Source organism: Callithrix jacchus, chromosome 9 (genome assembly GCF_049354715.1).
Source record: "Callithrix jacchus isolate 240 chromosome 9, calJac240_pri, whole genome shotgun sequence".
Lineage (NCBI taxonomy): Eukaryota > Metazoa > Chordata > Mammalia > Primates > Cebidae > Callithrix > Callithrix jacchus.
In genome coordinates, this window is record NC_133510.1 from 115,886,422 (window position 1) to 115,907,017 (window position 20,596).

General features: G+C 42.8%; 1 protein-coding gene across 5 annotated transcripts; it reads left to right on the forward strand.

Annotated features, from left to right (window-relative positions):
* The first annotated feature begins 875 nt into the window (after positions 1–875).
* OAS1 (2'-5'-oligoadenylate synthetase 1) lies at positions 876–15,759 on the forward strand. 5 transcript variants are annotated; one of them, XM_054238916.2, is made up of 7 exons: positions 876–1,077; positions 2,368–2,656; positions 4,966–5,121; positions 10,196–10,200; positions 11,636–11,868; positions 12,675–12,825; positions 15,246–15,759. In XM_054238916.2, exons 1-7 carry the CDS (start codon positions 898–900, stop codon positions 15,408–15,410), a joined length of 1,179 nt encoding a protein of 392 aa, XP_054094891.2. In that variant the 5' UTR covers positions 876–897; the 3' UTR covers positions 15,411–15,759. The 5 variants fall into 5 exon arrangements, with proteins under 5 accessions (XP_054094891.2, XP_078193494.1, XP_054094892.2 ...); XM_078337368.1 differs by lacking the exon at positions 10,196–10,200 and adding an exon at positions 13,692–13,694 and having other exon boundaries at positions 4,919–5,103; positions 12,675–12,821; positions 15,246–15,726; XM_054238917.2 differs by lacking the exon at positions 15,246–15,759 and adding an exon at positions 14,464–14,723.
* The last annotated feature ends 4,837 nt before the right edge of the window (positions 15,760–20,596 follow it).

Consider the following 20,596-nt stretch of genomic DNA (forward strand, 5'->3'; position numbering starts at 1 on the left):
TATCACAGCACTGTTAATAATAGAGGAACTTATTGGCAGGAGAGACAGCTTATGGTACTCTCTGTACATTCAGCTAAATTTCTCTGTAAGCCTGAAACTGTGTAAGAAATAAAATCCAACCTGGGCAACATAGCAAGACCTTGTCTCTACAAAAAATAATGAGCAGGGCACAGTAACGTATGCCTGTAGTCCCAGGTACTCAGGACGCTGAGGCAGAATGATTGCTTGAGCCCAGGAGGTTGAGGTTGCAGTGAGCCATGATCAGGCCCCTGCACTCTAGCCTGGGTAACAAAGCAAGATCCTGTCTCCAAAAAATAATAAAATAAAATAAATATCTACTAACTGAAAGGGAAAAAAAGCATAGTATAATGCGGTTCGTAAGAAAAAGAAAAGAGACCTGTGTTTGTGTGTGTGTTCACACTAAGAAAAATAATCTGGAAAGCGCTACATCAGAATGTTGATAGTGGCACTTTTTTCGTTTTAGAATCACAGATGATCTTTCCACTTCCTGGTTTTTCTGACTTTTTCTTTTTGCAACAGGTGAGTATTGCTGGAAAAAGCCACAGATGACTCTGAAATGATTTTGTCAAAAGCAAAAAAAAAAAAGATAAGGAAACACAAAATCTGTTATGTGTGATTTATCTTGGCTGCGGGTTAAAATTCATTTCCAGAGTAGCCTTCAGAGAAAGGCTGGGCTGCTAGTTGCTGGTTAAAAGACAAAGTTCCAGAACACGGAAGAGTGAGCAGGTGAAATTCAGCACTGGGATCAGGGGAGTGTTTGATTTGCTAAAGGAGAATGCAAAGACGGCTCCTCCCCTCCGAGGAAATGAAACCTACAGAAGAGATAAAAGCTAATAGGTCCCGGAGGCAGTTCTGTTGCCACGGGCTCTCCTGTCAATGATGGAGCTCAGCAATACCCCAGCCAGAGATCTGGACAAGTTCGTCGAAGACAATCTCTTGCCAGACACGCATTTTCGCATTCAAATCAACAAAGCCATTGACATCATCTGTGGATTCCTGAAGGAAAGGTGCTTCCAAGGTAGCTCCTACCCTGTGCGGGTGTCCAAGGTGGTAAAGGTGAGTCCAGGCCTGCCTGGCGGGGAGGGGTGGCTGAATGTACAAGAGTTGAGACTGAGAATGAGAGAGACACACAGAGAGAGACACAGAGAGAGAGACACCAGAAAGAGAGAGAGAGAAGCAAAAATCTAAAACCCAGGGTGCAAATGTGAGTCCAGAGAACTGAGATCTTCTGATTTATCCACATAGCTTGTTAAAATAGAATCTGGGGTGAAAGCCTACATCCCTATTATTAACAAGTGACCCCCCCACCAAAGTTTATGAACCACTGTCCTAGTCCATGCCCATTTCAGAAATAAAGAAACTGAAGCCCAGCTCTGGTAAACAGTGGCCAGGCTAGGGCTTACCATTTCTGCAATGAAGAATAGTATGTTTTGAAAGCAAATATCACCTGCTGGCTGTGAGACCTTGAGCAAGTCATTTTACTTTGTGTCCCAATTTCTTCAGTCACAATCCCCAATACTGTTGCAGTCTCACCAATGTACCTTAATGTAGCAGCTTCTCGTTGTCTGAACTAGTACCCGAGGTTCTTTGTCCTGTGTCCAAGAAAATTAAGGAACATGGACACAGAGGTGGGCTTGGAGCAAAAGTTTAATAAGCAAAAGAAGAAAGCTCTCTCCGCTGCAGAGAGGGGAGTCTGAGTGGATTGCCAGATTACAGCTGAATGCAAAAAAACTTTTATTAGAAACTGCTCTCTTCCCTGTAACTGTTTGAGAAACTTTTTGTCAGTAAAGCTGTGCAAATCCCCTTACCTTATGCAGCTGTGAGGACGTCTCTAGGCAAGCACATAGCGCCGCTTCTCTTGTGTGTATAACTGTGGATTTGTTTTACATAAGGCCCCCTACCTGTGCCAGTTTCAGGCAGGCTGCTTCTCCAGGACCCAGCCTTCACTGTTCACCTAACTGTTTTTTCCTCTTTCCCCTCAGTACCTCATAGCGTTGTGCAGATTAAGTAAGATAGTTAAATGTGAACCACCCAGCATAAGCTAGTCAGGAAAAGAACACATATCCCAGACGGAGGCCCCCAGGTTTGAATTGTATCTGCCACCTACTATCTGGATGATGGGGCTGATATATAATCTCACTGATCATCCATTTTCGGGTCCGTAAAATAGAAGCTAATGATAATGGTACCCAAACCATAGCATCACTGCAAACATTATAGGACTTTAAGACGTGCAATGCCTTCAGAACAGCGGCTAGTGCTCTGTAATGTTAGTGATTGTTCCTGTCGTTTTATTTAGGGAGGTTTGCCTCACTAAGCGTCGGTTACTGTGCTTGTCTTTTCCAGGGTGGCTCCTCAGGCAAAGGCACCGCCCTCAGAGGCAGATCTGACGCTGACCTGGTTGTCTTCCTCAGTCCTCTCACGACTTTTCAGGATCAGTTAAAGTACCGGGGAGACTTCATCTGGGAAATTAGGAGACAGCTGAAAGCCTGTCAAAGAGAGAGAGTATTCTCCGTGAAGTTTGAGGTCCAGACTTCACACTGGGACAGCCCCCGTGCGCTGAGCTTCGTGCTGAGTTCGCCCTGTCTCAGGGAGGGAGTGGAGTTTGACGTGCTGCCTGCCTTTGATGCCCTGGGTGAGAGCTCCCAGCTTCTTTTTCTCCCTTTTCCCATTTTGGAGCAGAAATCTCCCACAGCTTGAGGCTTTTTTTTTTTTTTTTTTTTTTTTTTTTTTGCCCCAACATCCCTCTAAAGCAGGGTGGGAGGAGGAGATCTTAGGATCTCTCCCTGAGCAAGAATGACTAACATCATGATCTATTACAGAAGAGGCATTAAACAGCAAACTGGCATAATTCCAGGACAAAGACATTTCTTGCAGAACAGCTGCAAGGCTTACTGGTACTGGTTATGGCAAAACATGTGAATTTTATCTAAAATCCGACAGCAAAGATGTGGCTTAAAGTTCACGTTACTTTCATCTTTGTCCCAACATGAGGAGATCTCGTCAAATGTATGCAGCAGGTTGGGAGATAGATATTTTTAACCTGCAGGAACATTTGAACAGGAAGTGTAACCTCTCAGAGGCCCCATTTCTACATCAGGAGGATTGCTAAAACCATGCTACCATTATTTTAAGTGGTAAATGATCACTTACTTAATGCTTATTACTCATCAGACATTCAGGTCTGATGAGTAACAGGTGTTTAAAAATGTGAATTTCCAGTAGGTGTAGCGGCTTATGCTTGTAATTCCAGCACTTTGGGAGGCTGAGGCGGCGGATCGTTTGAGCCCAGGACTTCAAGACCAGCCTGGGCAACGAAGTGAAATCTTATCTCTACTAAAAATTTTTAAAAATTAGCTGGGTGTGGTGGTACATGCCTGTGGTCACAGATATTCAGGAGGCTGAGACTGAAGGATCCCGTGAGGACAGCCAGGTGTTTGAGGTTTCAGTGAGCCGTGAACATGCCGTTGCACTCCAGACTGGGGGCACAGAGCAAGAGCAAGACCCTGCTTCAGTCAATCAGTCAATCAATCAAAAATATGAATTTCCCAACTGTATATGAAGGCACCTCAGAACACCACAGTGAACTCACAGAGGGCCACGGAATAATTTAGATTTTGATTTTTGAGGGAAATGCAATGACATCTGTCAGACACAATGCAAACAGCTACTATTAAATTGTTTGAACTTAGTGATTAGTGGCTACTAATTAATAGTTGGTAATTATGTAGCAATTAGTGATTAATTAGCAAGCAATTAGTACTTAATTAAAGGAACTGTCAGGGTTTTCTTTGGGCCTAGGGCAGCCTTGAAAAAAAAATGCTGACACTCTGAAGACACCAGGGTATGAGAAAGTTTTGAATTCTCTCCTTTGTGCCATATCTTGTGTTGGGGACTGGAGTACAATGGTTATAAAAAATAAGAGGGAGAAGGCTGGTCGGGATGGCTCACGTCTGTAATCCCAGAACTTTGAGGCCAAAGTGAGCAGATCACTTGAGGTCAGGAGTTCAAGACCAGCCTGGCCAACATGGTAAAATCCCATCTCTACTAAAAATGCAAAATTTAGCTGGGCGTGGTGGTGGGTGCCTATAATCCCAGCAGCTGAGGATTGGGAGGCTGAGGCAGGAGGATCGCTTGAACCCAGGAGATGGAGGTTGCAGCGAGCCAAGATCACACCACTGCATTCCAGCCTGAGTGACAGAGCGAGACTCCATCTCAAAAAAAAAAAAAAAATAACATAAGGAGTTACTAAAAAAAAAAAAAAAAAAAAAAAACCTAAGTAGAGCAAAACAATAGACAGCCATGGGTGTTCAGGGCTGTTTTAGACAGAGTCATGAGGGAGGGCCCCTGAGCCTGAGAGGTGAGAAGGAGTGCAACATGGGAAGATCTGGGGCTTCTGGGAAGAGGAACAGTGAATGCAGAGGCCCTGAAGCGGCAATGACCGTGGCACATTTGAGGAAGACAGAAAAGGTCAGAGCAGTAGAAAGTGGGCAAAGGAAGCAAGACAGGAGGTAAGGGGGGAGAGGTTGCAGAGACCAGATCACCCCAACGTCACTAGACACCATAAAAACTTTGAGTTTTCAAATTTCAGGTGGTGTGGGATGCAGGAAGCCGCAAGATCAGATTTTAAAAGCTTTCTCTAGGTGCCGGGTAGAGAACAGGCCGTGGGGGAACCTGTAAAGGTTCCATCATTCAGGTGCATGACGCTGGTGGCTTGGATGGGGTCATGGCAGTGGAGAGGGCAGGAGGGAGGATCGAGAATGGACCTCAGGCTTTCCAGCCCTGGGTCTAATGCACTTTCCAGTCAAACCCCATGGCCAGGGAGCTTGTCCCCCAGGGTGACCGAAAGAACCTCAGAGAAGAGCTGACACCTAAGTTGTAGGTTTTGCCTCAACAGGTCAGCTGACTGGCATCTGTAAACCTAACCCCCAAATCTATGTCAAGCTCATCGAGGAGTGCATCTACCTGCAGAAAGAGGGCGAGTTCTCCACCTGCTTCACAGAACTACAGAGAAACTTCCTGAAGCAGCGCCCCCCCAAGCTCAAGAGCCTCATTCGCCTAGTCAAGCACTGGTACCAAAATGTATGGCCCTCCTGCCAGGCCACTGTGGGTTCTGTCTGGACTGGGAGCAGAGGAGTTGTGGGGGGAGCAGAGAAAGAAGAAGTGAAGGAAAGAGGAGGGAGAGTGGTGGAGAGAATAGAGGGAGGGGAAGAGGAGAGAAAGGAAAAAGAGGTGGAGAGGGAGGAGGGAGGAGGTTGCAACAAAAAAAGAAAAGAGAATGAAAGGGAGGGAAGGGAGGAAGGAAGGGATTTTGGTGTTCTGTTGACTGCTATATCCCAAGAACTTAGAACAGAGCCTGGTGCATAATAGGTGTAAATAATGGTTGAATAAATGAATCAGTGCTACACACACACACACACACACACACAGAGAGAGAGAGAGAGTCAACCACACTCTTCAGAAGGTGGATAAGATAAAACGAGCGTTTCCAACAAATATATGTTCATACACCTCTTCTACTTACTCTCTGGCTGACCTTGAGTAAGCAACTTAACCTCTCCGTTCTTTCTGTTTTCTCATTTGCAAAAAGTAGCATGCCACAGCTAGAGTAAAATGGCATATAGCTGGTGCTAACAAATATGATATCTTTTAGCCACCAAAAGAGTACATATAATAAAAGCTAACATGTATTGTGTGCTTAACTTATCAATGTTTTGTGGATGTGATATGCTTTTCTGTTCACTTTTAAATGCCCTGCATTTTAGTCAACTTTCACAGTGATTCTGTAAGTTAGTTAAGGTTAGGTATTATTATTAAACCATTTTACACTTAGGTCAACAAGAGAAACTTCTGGGTCTGGTGACTCATTCGGCCAACAACTAGCAGAAGTAAAACTCGAATTTGGCTGGGCACAGTGGCTCACACAGGTAATCCCAGCACTTTGATAGGCCAAGGCAGTGGATTGCTTGAGTTCAAGACTAACCTGAGCAACATGGCAAAACCTTGTCTCTACAAAAAACTTAAAAATTAGCCAGGTGTGGTGGTGAGCACCTGTAGCTCCAGCTACTGGGGAGCCTGAGTGGGGAGGATCACTTGAGCCTGGGAGGAGAAGGTAGCGGTGAGTCAAGATCGCACGACTGCACTCCAGCCTGGGTGACAGAGCAAGATCTTGTCTAACAAACAAAAACTTTAATTTGGGTCTACTGACTTAGGAGTTTGCCTGATAATAACAGGCATTCAATATACATTTCTTAAATAAATGGATGAAAATAATCAGGGATAAACTTCCCAATTTAAAAATAACACCTCTAGGTAAAAGAAGACAATCATTTAGTTGCTAGACTTCTAAGTGTTTGCTGTTCCACGAATTTTAATCATGGAGCCTGAGCATGGTACAATTTACAAAAGCAGTTCTTGACAAAAGCAGCACTGCCCCCAGGGACATGTTGAAAATGAGGCCAGGCACGGTGGCTCACACCTGTAATCCCAGCACTTTGGGAGGCTGAGGTGGGTGAATCACCTGAGGTCAGGAGTTCAAGACCAGCCTGACCAACATGGTGAAGCCCCATCTCTACTTAGAGAAAAAGAGAGAGAGAAAGAGAGGGAAACAGATGAAAGACAGAGTAAGGTCTAACATATTTAAAATTTTTATTTCATTCTGTGAATATGATATTTCTAGTTTTTAAAAAAATTTTATTATTTTTTAGTATTATGTTTTATTTGCACTTCTTTTCTGGGACATGAGCACACACAGATTCATGTGTGCATGCATATATAATTAGATGCCTATGATTAGCTGGGCGTGGTGGTGCATGTCTGTAATCCCAGCTACTCAGCAGGCTGAGACAGGAGAATGACTTGAAACCAGGAGGCGGAGGTTGCAGTGAGCCGAGATTGGGCCACTGCACTCCAGCCTGGGCAACAGAGCAAGACTCCATCTCAAAAAAAAGAAAAGAAAAGAAAATTAATGCGGGTGTTTTGGTAACCATGGTGATAGGAGGACATGGGTGCTCGTATGGGTGCTTATATTTAGTGGAAAGTGGCAGGAATGCTAGCTGTTGTACAATGATCAAGAGAGTCCTGTACAGCCCAGAATTGTCTTTTTCTTTCTTTCTTTATGCTGTTCTCCTTCAAAACAAGACAAGATGACAGTAATTTAACTCCACTAACCACCATTACCACCTCCAATGTATACGCTACATTTTTTGTCTATTTCAAGTTTCTCTATGTTTTCAAGTGCCTCAAAGCATTATTATTGTTTTAGAGCCAATGTTTATTTAATCTACTCAGAGATTTACTGCTTTCTTCACGTCATTCTTTCTTACACCTCTAACATTCCATGTGGGGTCATTTTCCTAAATGACTATTCATCCTTTGGGATTTCTTTTGATGATGGCCTATTGGTAGTAAACTCCCTCAGTTTTTGTTTGTCTGAAAATGTCATGTTTGTGCCTTCATTGTTGAAGCATGCTTTTGCTGGGTGGCCATTTCAGTACATTGAATATATCATTCCATCTTCCAGTGTCATCATTAAAAAGTCAGTTTCTAGTCTAACTGCAGCTCCTTTGTAAGTAACCTATTTTATTCCTCTGGCTGCATGTAAGAGTTTTTCTTTGTCTTTGATTTTGTCTAGCTTCAATCTGCTGTGTTTTAATGATGGGTTCCTATAATTTGTCCAGATTGGGATTCCTTTAATATTCCTGAATCTGTGTACTGGTATCTTCAGTTTTAAAACTTCTCAGCCATTCTTCTAAAACATGGATTCTCCCCCATTGTCTCCTCACCTCCTGGAATTCCAATTAAATGTATGTTAGACCTTACTCTGTCTTTCATAGCTCTGTACTCTTTTTTGTATTTTCTATCTTTTTGTCTATTTTTTTCATGCTCTATTCTGAATGGTTTCTTCTAATCTACCTTTGAATTAACTAATTTTCTCTTTAGCTATATCTAATTTACTGTTAAGCTCTTAATTATAGTTGCCATTTTTAATCCCAAAATTTCTATTTCATTTTTTTATATCTGCCATGTTACTTCTTATGGCTTTTAATTTCCTACTAATTTTTTTTTTTTTTTTTTGAGACAGGGTCTCCCTCAGCCACCCAGGCTGAAGTGCAGTGGTGCTATCTTGGCTCAATGCAACTGCTGTCTACTAGGTTCAAGAGATTCTCCCATCTCAACCTCCTGAGTAGCTGGGATTACAGGCACCCACCATCATGCCTGGCTAATTTTTGTAGTTTAGTAGAGACAGGGTTTCACCATGTTGGCCAGGCTGGTCTTGAACTCCTGACCTCCGGTGATCCACCCACCTCAGCCTCCCAAAGTGCTAGGATTACAGGGCTGAGCCACCACACCTGCCATAATTCCCTACTAACTATTTAAAGTTTTTATTTTAGTCTGTGAATATGATATTCCTAGTTATTTAAAAATTTTTGTTACTTTTTAGTATGATGTTTTATTTACACTTCTTTTCTGTGACATGAGCACACACTGATCCATGTGTATACATATATGGCTCTGATACCTCTCCTTGCCTGTCCTCACTCAAACCACTGATCACAGAGAGAGGACTATTTTTTTTATATTTAATTTTTCTGTTTTGTTAGGTTTTTGGGGGAACAGGTGGTGTTTAGTCCATGAATAAGTTTTTTAGTGGTGATTTCTGAGATTTTGGTGTACCCATTACCCAAGCAGTGTACATTGTACCCAAAATGTAGTCTTTTAACCCTCCCCATCCCCCATTCGTCCCCCTCAGTCCTCAAAGTCCCATGTATCATTCTTATGCCTATGCTTCCTCATAGCTTAGTTCCCACATATATGTGAGAACATACAATATTTGGTTTTCCGTTCCTGAGTTACTTACTTAAAATAATAGTATCCATTTCCATCAAGGTTGCTGTGCATGCCATTATTTTGCTCCTTTTTATGGCTGAGTAGTATTTCATGATGTGTGTGTGTGTGTGTGGCATTATCTACTCATTGATTGACAAGTATTTGGGTTGGTTCCATATTTTTGCAGTTGCAAATTGTGCTGTTATAAACATGCATGTACAGGTATCTTTTTCATAAAATGACTTCTTTTCCTCTGGGTAGATAGCTAGTAGGGGGATTGCTGGATCTAATGCAATCCCATTAGAATTTTAGTTCTATAAGGAATCTCCAAGCTGTTTTCCATAGTGGTTGTACAAGTTTACATTCCCCCCAGTAGTGTAGAAGTGTTCCCATTTTACCACATCCACACCAACATCTATTATTTTTTGATTTTTTATTATGGCCATTCTTGCAGGAGTGAAGTGGTATCGCACTGTGGTTTTGATGTGCATTTCCCTGATAATTAGTGATGTTGAACATTTTCCCACATGCTTGTTGGCTATTTATGTATCTTCTTTTGAGAGTCCTGTGTTCATGTCCATAGCCTACTTTTTGATGGGATTGTTTGTTTTTTCTTGCTGATTTGTTTGAGTTCTTTGTAGATTCGGGATATTAGTCAGATGTATAGATTGTGAAGATTTTCTACCACTCTGTGGGTTATCTGTTAACTCTGCTAATTATTATTTCTTTTGCTTTGCAGAAGCTTTTTAGTTTAATGAAGTCCCATCTATTGATCTTTGTTTTTGTTGCATTTGCTTTTGGGTTCTTGGTCATGAAGTCTTTGCCTAAGCCAATGTCTAGAAGGGTTTTTCCGATGTTATCTTCTATAATCTTTACGGTTTCTGGTCTTAGATTTAAGCGTTTGATTCATTTTGAGTTGGATTTTGTGTAAGAGGAGAGATAAGGATCCAGTTTAATTCTTCTACATGTGACTTGCCACTTATCCCAGCACCATTTCTTGAATAGGGTGTCTTTTCCCCACTTTGTGTCGTGCTTTGTCAAAGATCAGTTGGCTGTAAGTGTTTGGCTTTATTTCTGGGTCATTATTCTGTTACATTGGTCTATGTGACTATTTTTATACCAATACCATGCTGTTTTGGTGACTGTGGCCTTATAGGATAGTTTGAAGTCTGGTAATGTAATGCCTCCAGATTTGTTTTTTTTTTTTTTTTTTTTTTTTGATATGGAGTTTTGCTCTTGTTACCCAGGCTGGAGTGCAATGGTGTGATCTTGGCTCACCGCAACCTCCGCCTCCTGGGTTCAGGCAATTCACCCCCCTCAGCCTCCTGAGTAGCTGGGATTACAGGCATGGTGCCACCATGCCCAGCTAGTTTTTTTTTTTTTTTTTGTATTTTTAGTAGAGACGGGGTTTTACTATGTTGACCAGGATGGTCTCAATCTCTTGACCTTGTGATCCACCCACCTTGGCCTCCCAAAGTGTTGGGATTACAGGCGTGAGCCACTGCGCCAGGCCCCAGATTTGTTCTTTTTACCTAGTCTTGCTTTGGCTCTGTGGGCTCTTTTTTGGTTCCATATGAATTTAGGATTTTTTTTTCTAGTTCTGTGAAGAATGATGGTGATATTTTGATGGGAATTGCATTGAATTTGTACATAGTTTTTGGCAGTATGGTCATTTTCACAGTATTGATTCTACCCAAATCATGAGCATGGGATGTGTTTCCATTTGTTTATGTCATCTACGAATTCTTTCAGCAGTGTTTTGTAGTTTTCCTTGTAGAGTTCCAAGTTATTTTAAAGTCTGTGTTCAGTCCCTCAATATTTAAAGTTTTACAAGTTTATTACTATTTCTCTTTTTTTCTGTTGGTCATCACTCCTAGTGTTTTGTTTCCTTGTGTGCCTGGTTACATATGTGCTCATCATGGTATTTGAAAATTATTTGTAAAATAATTTGAGGTTTTGGATTATGTATTCTCCTCCACAAGGAATTTCGTTTGCTTCTGTGCATTTCTTAGGAACATTACAAGTACTTCTTCTTGGTTAATTTTCATAATCTCCTTCTAAGAGAGGTGCTATTATGACCACTCACTTAGCGGATGAAAATAACGAGGCTCTGAGAGTCTAAGTCATCTACTTAGAAGTGGACAATGGTGAAGCCAGGTTCGAACCTACATCAATAAGAATCCAGAACTCTTTTGTTTTTTTTTTTTTTTTTTTTTTGAGGCGAGTTTCGCTGTTGTTACCCAGACTGGAGTGCAATGGCACGATCTCGGCTCACTGCAACCTCTGCCACCTGGGTTCAAGCAATTCTCCTGCCTCAGCCTCCTGAGTAGCTGGGACTATAGGCACGCACCACCGTGCCCAGCTAATTTTTGTATTTTTAATAGAGACGGGGTTTCACCTTGTTGACCAGGATGGTCTCGATCTCTTGACCTTGTGATCCACCCACCTCAGCCTCCCAAAGTGCTGGGATTATAGGCATGAGCCACCGCGCCCGGCCAAAATCCAGAACTCTTAACAAGAGGCCAGCAAACTTTTTTTTAAATAAAGGACTAGATAAATATTTTAGACTTTGTGGACTGCACAGGGTCTGTTGCAACTGCTCAACCCTGCCTTTGTAGCATGAACACAGTCATAAACTATACAATAATGAATGAGCCTTGATTTGTTCCAAGTAAACTTTGTATCTAAAAACAGGTGGCAGGCTGGACTTGGGCCAGTAAGAAATGTAGTTTACATAAAAGTTGAGCAAACCCATTTTTTTCCTGATTGTTTTTCATCTTCTCAGTGTAAGGAAGAGCTTGGGAAGCCACTGCCACCTCAGTATGCCCTGGAGCTCCTGACGGTCTATGCTTGGGAGCAAGGGAGCATGGAAACAGATTTCAACACAGCCCAGGGATTTCGGACAGTCTTGGAATTGGTCATAAACTACCAGCAACTCTGCATCTACTGGACAGTGTATTATGACTTTAAAAACCCCAGTATTAGAGAGTACCTGAGCAGGCAGCTCAGCAAACCCAGGTATGCTATCCCCACATGGATTAGCTCCCCTATTTAAATGAACACCTGGATAAAGATACAGTGCCTTGTAAATGGAGGAGGTGGGAGGGATCCCCACTTGGTGAGAATCTCAAGTTGCCTGTCATTGTGCTGAGCATTTTACTACTGCCATTTGATTTAAATGCCTACCTCTAACCCTGCAAGGCAGGCACTATGCCCATCATTTTACAGGTGAGTAAACTGAGGTTCTGAGAGGTAAGGAGCTTGTCCAACCCTTAACGGAAAATGAGTGAAATAGGTAGAATTTGAACTGAAATAAGAACAGCAGCAACAGCAATAACAGTAATTGCTCCCAGGTATTGAAAGCTTGCTGTGAGACTAACACATGCTAATATAATAGTGAAAATTACTATCAACATGACTGACGTGTGTGTTATGTTCTAGTCACTGTGCTAAGCATTTCACATTACTTGGCTTTTTCTTTCCTCACACCATAGCCTTTGAGATAGGCCTGTGGAACTACCCGCGTTTGACAGAACAAAACCTGAGGCTTAGAGAGTTCAAGTGACCTAACCAAGGGCACATCACTGATAAAGGGCAGAGGTGGGATTCAAACCCACATCTGTCAGGCGCAAGTGCAAGGCTCCCTCTCCCCATGCTAACTGCCCGCTGGGGAATAGGCCACTGAAGACGTAACCCTGGGAGCCCTTCCTCATGCTCTGAGTCCCAGCCCATCCCAGGCTACGTTTTACTCTGCCAGGAGCATCTGGACTCCTGGGACAGAGCCCTAGTTCCTCACCTGTCCCTCTCTCAATGTTGCTCTACAGGCCTGTGATTCTGGACCCAGCTGACCCTACAGGAAACTTAGGTGGAGACCCAGAGGGTTGGCGGAAGCTGGCACGAGAGGCTGAGATCTGGCTGAATTACCCATGCTTTGAGAATTGGGATGGGTCCCCAGTGAGCTCCTGGACTCTGTCGGTGAGACCTCCTGCTTCCTCCCTGCCATTCATCCCTGCCCCTCTCCACGCAGCTTGAGATATATGGTTTAAGAACATTCTTTTCTTTTCTTTTTATACTTTAACTTCTGGGGTACATGTGCAGAATGTGCAGGTTTGTCACATAGGTATACATGTGCCATGGTGGTTTGCTGCATCCATCACTCCGTCATCTACATTTGGTATTTCTCCTAATGCTATCCTCCCATCCCCCAACCTCTTGCTATCCCTCCCTTAGCCCTCCAACCCCCAACACACCCCAGTGTGTGATGTTCCCCCCCATGTCCATGTGTTCTTGTGGTTCAATACCCACTTGTGAGTGAGAACATGCGGTGTTTGGTTTCCTATTATTGTTTCAGTTTGCTGAGAATGATGGTTTCCAGCTTTTTCCATGCCCCTGCAAAGAACATGAACTCATCCTTTTTTATGGCTACGTAGTATTCCATGGCATATATGTGCCACATTTTCTTTATCCAGTCTATCATTGATGGGCATTTGGGTTGGTTCCAAGTCTTTGCTATTGTGAATGTGCAGCCAACAAACATATGAAAAAATGCTCATCATTTTCATCATCTAATGACAGGGTCATTAGAGAAATGCAAATCAAAACTACATTGAGATACCATCTCACACCAGTTAGAATGGTAGTCATTAAAAAAATCAGGAGACAACAGATGCTGGAGAGGATGTGGAGAAATTAGGAATGCTTTTACACTGTTGGTGGGAGTGCAAATTAGTTCAACCATTGTGGAAAACAGTGTGGCGATTCCTCAAGGACCTAGAACTGGAGATCATTTTTCCAACATACTTACCGCTTGCCAAAGGCCATTTATATTCATATAGTTACAGGCTGTGCTCCATATTTTACAGTCGTTTTGGTCACAAACAGAGAGTTTCTAGGATTTTCACATCCCTTGTCCAGAGTTCATTCCCCTAAGAGTAATAATAAATAACCTCTAACACTACTTATTGATTACCTGCTTTGGGCTCAGGTTCTGTCCTAAGCCCTTTAATACACACTATTTCATTAAATATTCACAACAATCCCATAATGCTTTCTTTTTAAAAATTTTTATTATTTTAGATTTAGAGGGCACATGTGCCACATGTTACCCAGCTATATTGTGCAACGGTGGGGTTTGGGCCTCTACTGACCCTGTCACCCAGACAGTGAACATAGTACCTAATAGGAATGTTTTCAGCCCTTGCCCTTCTCCCTTTCTCCTCCCTTCTGGAGTCCCTCGTGTCTATTGTACCCATCTTTAGCAGATGTTAAGTATTTGTTTTTCTGTTTCTGGTTAAATTCTGAAGGCCTTAAGATAACAGGCTTCAGCTGCATCCATGATTTCATTCTTTCTTATGGCTGCATAATATTCCATAGTGTAGATAGACCACATTTTCTTTATCCAATCCACCACTGATGCGCACCGAGGTTGACTTCATGACTTCGCTATTGTGAATAATACTGTGATAAACATGAGTGCAGGTGTCTTTTGACAAAATGGTTTATTTTCCTTTGGGTAGATACCCAGTAGTGGGATTGCTGGGTTGAATGGACATTCTATTTTTAGTTATTTGAGAAGTCCCAAGAGGTGTGTTTTCTATCATTCCCAACTTACAGATGAGACAAAGTCTCAGGGAAGTGAGGTCACATGCTCAAGGACATCAGCTAAAGAGGGGTGGAAGTAGGATGCAAACTCAGTGGACTCTAAAGCCAGCGCTCATGTCACTGTGCTGAACAACTTACCGTGTCTCATCCACGCCTCTCATCTGGCCAATGGGAGACTCTGGGCAGGACTTGGCTGTCACATGGCTAAGCAGGGGCAAAGGACTCACTCCCGGATCCTTCCAACCGCAAACAGGAATCTGATTCCAAAGGATTGATGATGGTGTAGGTGGCTCCCTAGGAAGCAGACTCTGGATGGAATTTAGTGTGCAGGATGTTCTGGGGAAGCGCCACTGGAACCAGCATTCACGGAAAGGAGGAGAAGAAAGGAGAGGAAGCAGGAGAGAGTATAGGGAGAAGTGAATGGGAATGCAGAGCAGATGTGAGCTTCAGCCAACTCCAAGGACAGACCTGGAGCTGGAATGGCCTTTAGAGGTGCCCCACAGTGACAGAGCTGCCCAGGCCTCTATACCCCTACATGGATCACCCACTATGCTTGGGCACCTTGAGAAAGGGCATAGCCTTGAGCAAAAGACTTTCTGCAGCTGAGGCAACCTCTAAGTGGGCTGACAGCTGAAGTCTGTCTGCTGACCACTGTCCCAGCAGCTGGTGTTTGTTAGTCCTTCCTCAAAGGGGGATCCAGCTGGCTTGTCATACTGTCCACCATAAAAGCTCAGTGAGCTCCAGCTGCAAGGTAGGAAGACTCCCTTATGTGATCCTGTGTCTCACCCTTTCAGACTGAAAGCAACAGTGGGGACGATGAGACCTACGATCCCAGGATGTATCAGAAACGTGCTTACATCAGAACATATGAGCGCTCTTATTTCCCTCAAGGCTCCAGCACATTCCAGGAAGCATCTACCCCACAGGCAGAAGAGAACTGGACATGCACCATCCTCTGAATGCCAGGGCATCTTAGGGGAAAGGGTTCCAGTGTTATATGCACCAGACCCTTCATTTCCAGGTGGGACACTTGATCCAGAGAGGACAAAGGTCCTCAGTGAGCTGGTGCACAATCTAAGACAGTATCCAGGTCTCCTGACCCCTGGCCTTCTATGCCCTCTCTCCTATGATGGATAACATTCCCCACAGCCTTGCCTCACTCCACCTATTCTCTGAAAATATTCCCTGAGAGGGAACAGAGAGATTTAGGTAAGAGAATGAAATTCCAGCCCTGACTTTATTCTGTGCACCTGGTGGGAGGGTTATATCTAATGTATTATCAATAACAATAAAAATAAAGCAAATACCATTTATTGGGTGTTTATTAACTTCAAGGCACAGATCCAAGAAGTACAGATGCATATCTAGGGGAGTGTGTGTGTGTGTGTGTGTGTGTGTGTGTGTTGATTTAACAAGATGTATTTATTGAGAATTTACTATGTGCCAAGCATAGCTCTGGGCACTGGGAACATAGCAGTGCACAAAACAAGGCAGAAATCCCTGTCCTCATGACCCTGCAAGAGCCAAGACTTCCAGAATGAATTTTTTAAGTAAAAAAGTCCCTGTCCTCATGGAGTTGACATTTGTGCAAAACATCTTATATTAGAGGGTTTTCCTATTACTAATAATCCTGAAATAAGTGTCTTTGAGTCATCCTTTCTCCATATCTCTGAGAAAAATTTTAGAACTTCCCAGTGTGACACAGCGGCCACTAGCCACCTGTATCTATTCAATGCTTGAAATGTAGCTAGTCTATCTACATGTGTTATGAGTGCAAAATGTATACTTGGTTTCAAAGACTGAGTACAAAGAAAAAGAATGTCAAGTTCTTGCCAACTGATAATTTTTTAAATTGTGTGCTGAAATGATAATTTTTGATATATTTTTGAGTAAAATCAAAATGAACTTCATTTTCTTTTCCCTTTTTAATTGTGGCTACTAAAAAATGTGAAATCACACATGTGGCTTGCATTACACGACATACTTGTATTGGGCAGTTCTGCCCTCCTAGGTAAATCACTGGATTAAAGAATCAACTATACTGATTTACACTGCCACATCGTCACACTGTTCTTGGGACCAAGAACCAGCATATCATTCATAAGACTCCAAAATATAGAACTCTCATAAATACTCACAAAAGAAACAAGCAAGCTCTTATCACCTGACTTGCTGGTCACTTGGGCAGTTGCCAAGCAGTGTTTAGTCTATCCAGATTGTATTCTTCCATTTAGCCTTTCAGCATCCCTGTGAGATGGGTTTTGTTGTTATTCTCATAATAATAAGTGGACGAACTTGAAGTTCTCAGAGGTTACAGTGCTTGCCCAGGGTCACCCAGCTGGTCAGGGGCAGAATCTGAACTTGAACACTAATCCTTCTCTCGGTAAAGCTCATGTTCTTAATCACCATGGTGTGGTCTTCATGTGTCCTCATTCATTGAATTCTTATGTTTTCCTACTCTGGCACCATGAGAACCAGAAGCACCAATGTCCAAGGCAGGGGAAGATGAATGTCCCAGCTCAACCTGAGTGCAGATTCACACTTCCTCCATCTTTGTGTCCTATTTGTAGGCTGAATTAGATAATGCCAGTCTGCTGATTCTGAAATATCTTTCAGAAACACCCTCTCAGATACACCCAGAAATGTTTTACCAGCTATCTGGGCACCCTTAGTCCAGTCAAATTATCACATAAAATTAATCATTGCACACTCCATTCTGATAGGCAAGTGTGGACATCCCAATGTAATGGCTTCATTGTATTTTACGATGTGGAAAATGCACTTATGTTGCCTTTTGAGAGTGTTTCATGTTATAACAACACCAAAACCAACAGCAGATTAATGGAATCAGTAATTAGTTGCTCGATTGAAGAGCCGAATGGCCACATGATCAGCCTTCCATCTACAACAGGGCCTGGTAGTGCACCATGATTGTTTTCCAAAGGGCATATGCGTTTTTGTGGCAAATGACATGGGCTTGCTCCAGAGTCCTGGGGGATCTGTGTAATAATTCTCTAATTAGATATTGCCATAATCTCTGAATGACATCTTTTCCCATGACTGACAGTTGGAACACCATGGGGTCTGCCATGGTGGTATGGCTCAAGTAGAGGGGCACCTTGCACTGCAGCCTCTACCAGCTGCAGAGTCCTTTACGCCTTCATAAGAGGGTATGAATTTCTGTACGTCCCTCACTCTGAGATGTAATAGTGGTTTTGATTTACTATCCTGGCCAGGAAAGTGGCAGTTTCGAAGGCATCCCCGTGACCTTCCTCACTGTGATAGCTCTCACTTAACCTCAGGCTAATGTGGGGTAGTGTCTTTTACCAAGCACGTCCTTTTGAACATACACTTGGGGGACAGGGAAATGATCACCAGGTAGGTCCACAGACACAGCGGGCAAATTACAAGCCTGACCTGACCGGGGCTCCATTTTCCACTCTTGGCTCCTACATGCCCCTACTCTGATGGAGACAGAATCTGGTGACACTTTGGATTTTCCTGCATCATTATCAATGTTGATCCTCTGCCCAACAGTCTTTGAAATGTTGAGTGTTTCCACTTTTTCAGTGTATCATCCTCTGAATAAAGGCCATAGATCCCTTGGGGGAAACCATTACTATATATAGTGTTGCAGGGTCCTTTCCCAAGGGAACTCTGCCTCCTCCTTGTTATTGGGGTCTAGTCTGAGAACTGGGTCAGGTCCAATAATCAGGAGAGAATGATGACTTTTTATTGGAACGACTGCCCTTAACCCCCTAGTCATCCAGCTTTGATTTCTTCTAATGGCATAAATTGAGTAGTGCCCTTTCAAGAGACTCATCCATTAAGTCGCCAGGAGGCCACATTGTATTCATCAGGTCCCTGACTCTCTGTGGGTCATGACCCCTGGCTGCCCCTCCAACCTCACCACTAATTATAATCACTGCACCCACTTGGCTTCTATTGCTCTGGGAGTCCTGCCTGCCCTATTGTCCTTATCAATCCAAGCTCTGTAACAGCCCCTTTTCCCAGGAGGCCACCATCAAAACACCTGGTGATGCAGGTGCCTTTCTCTCGAGCACATTCCTTATGGCCTTGGGGAATGTTTTGTTCCCTGGGACTCTATTTCCAGACTTACATAGCAAACATATCCACTCCTGTTCACTGTGCCCACTTCCCTTGGCCTTTTAACTCATTCCACCAGCTCCGCAGTAATTCTGGAATGTCACACTTTTCTGCATTTCTAGGAGCCATCCTAGGAGTCAGGGAAAACCTTGGCCTCACAAACAAATGGGACTACAGTTGTGTGCCAACATGCCTGGCTAATTTTTTTAATCTTTTGTAGAGATGGGGTCTTGCTGTGTTATCCAGGCTTGTCTTGAACTCCTGGCCTCAAAATCTTGCCTCCTTGACCATTCAAAGTGCTGGGATCACAGCTACCATACCCAGACAAATTTTCTTATTTTTGAAGGCTGAATAATGTTCCATTGTGTGCACCGCATACCTTGATTTTCTTTAACACATTTACCCACTCACAGTTGCTCAGGTTGCTCCCACTTCTTGGTTACTGTGAATAGTGCTGCAGTGAACATGGGAATGCAGTTATCTCTTCGATACCCTGATTTCAATTCTTTTGGATAAATACTCAGAAGTGGTACTGCTGTAAGACATGGTAGTTCTATTTCTAACTTTTTGAGGAACCTCCATACTGTTTTTCATAGTGGCTTCCCAACAAGTACAAGAGTTCCCGTCTCTCTACATCCTCACACTTGTTATCTTTTGTTGATTTTTTTTTAAAAAATGATCACCACCCTACCGGGGATGAGGTGATATTGTATTGTGATTTTGATTTGCATTTCTCTGATAATTAGTGACACTGAGTATCTTTTCATACACCTGTTATCCATTTGTATGTCTTCTTTGGAGAAAGATCTATTCCAATCCTTAGCCCATTTTTAAATCAAGCTATTAGTTTTGTGCTATTGCACTGTAGGAGTTCCTCACATATTGTGGAGATTAACCCTTAGTAGACAGATGGTTTGCAAATGTTGTCTTCATCCCGTAGATTGCCTTTTCAGCTCGTTGATTGTTTCCTTTGCTGTGCAGAAGCTTTTTGGTCTGATGCAGTCCCAGTTGCCTATTTTTGCTTTTGTTGCCTGTGCTTTACCTACATGGTCAACGGATCTTTGACAAGATTGCCAAAAATACACAGTGGGGAAAGGACAATGTCTTCGACAAATGGTGTTTGGAAAGCTGAATGCCCACATGCAAAGTAATAAAATTGGACCCTTACCTTACACCACACACAAAATCATCTCAAAGTGAATTAAAGGCTTGAACATCAGACCTGAAACTGAAACTACTAGAAGGAAACATAGGGGAAAACTTCATGACATGGGTGTTTCCAGTGATTTCTTGGCTGTGACACCAAAACCACAGACAAGAGAAGGCGTTTATTGTCATATGGCATGTGAGGAAGGGGTTCAGTTCCAGCTCTTCCAATGTGGATGCTCAATTACCCCAGCAGCATTTGTTGAAGGGACCATGCTCTCTCCACGTGTTTGCAAAGCCGCCTCTTGAATATTCCCAGAGCCCATCTATGTGGGCGTGTGTCTGGACTCTGCTCTTTTCCGTTGGTCTGTTTTTTGTATCTTGAGTTAATACTGCCTCGTCTTCGTTACTATAGCCTTATAAATCTTCCTATCTCTGGGAGAATTCTGCTTTCTTTTTATCAAGTCATGGGTTCCTCTTAGCCCTTTCTATTCCTACATTAGTTTTATACTCAATTTGTGACACTCCTCCCAAAACATGGGGAGGCTTTGGATTGGAATCACACAACTTAGTTTGAGAAGATTACGTCTATATTTCATACATATCTGTGTAGAATGTGATAATGCTGATCAGGAACTTGGGGTTTCTTTTCATTCATTTTAGTCCTCTTTAGCGGCTGTAGGAACGTTGTATCATTTTCCCTGCAGAGATCAGGCATTTGTTTCAGCACTATTCTACTCGGCGTGCTTTCTTTCATTTCATTTCGTAATGGTTGGGTCGTGGGAGACCTGAACGTTTTCAGTGGTGATGTTTGGCTATAACGTTATAGGTGATCTTTGTATTTTTCTAAGTTTTCTGATTTTATGGACTTTTTGCACTAAACTTGTATTAT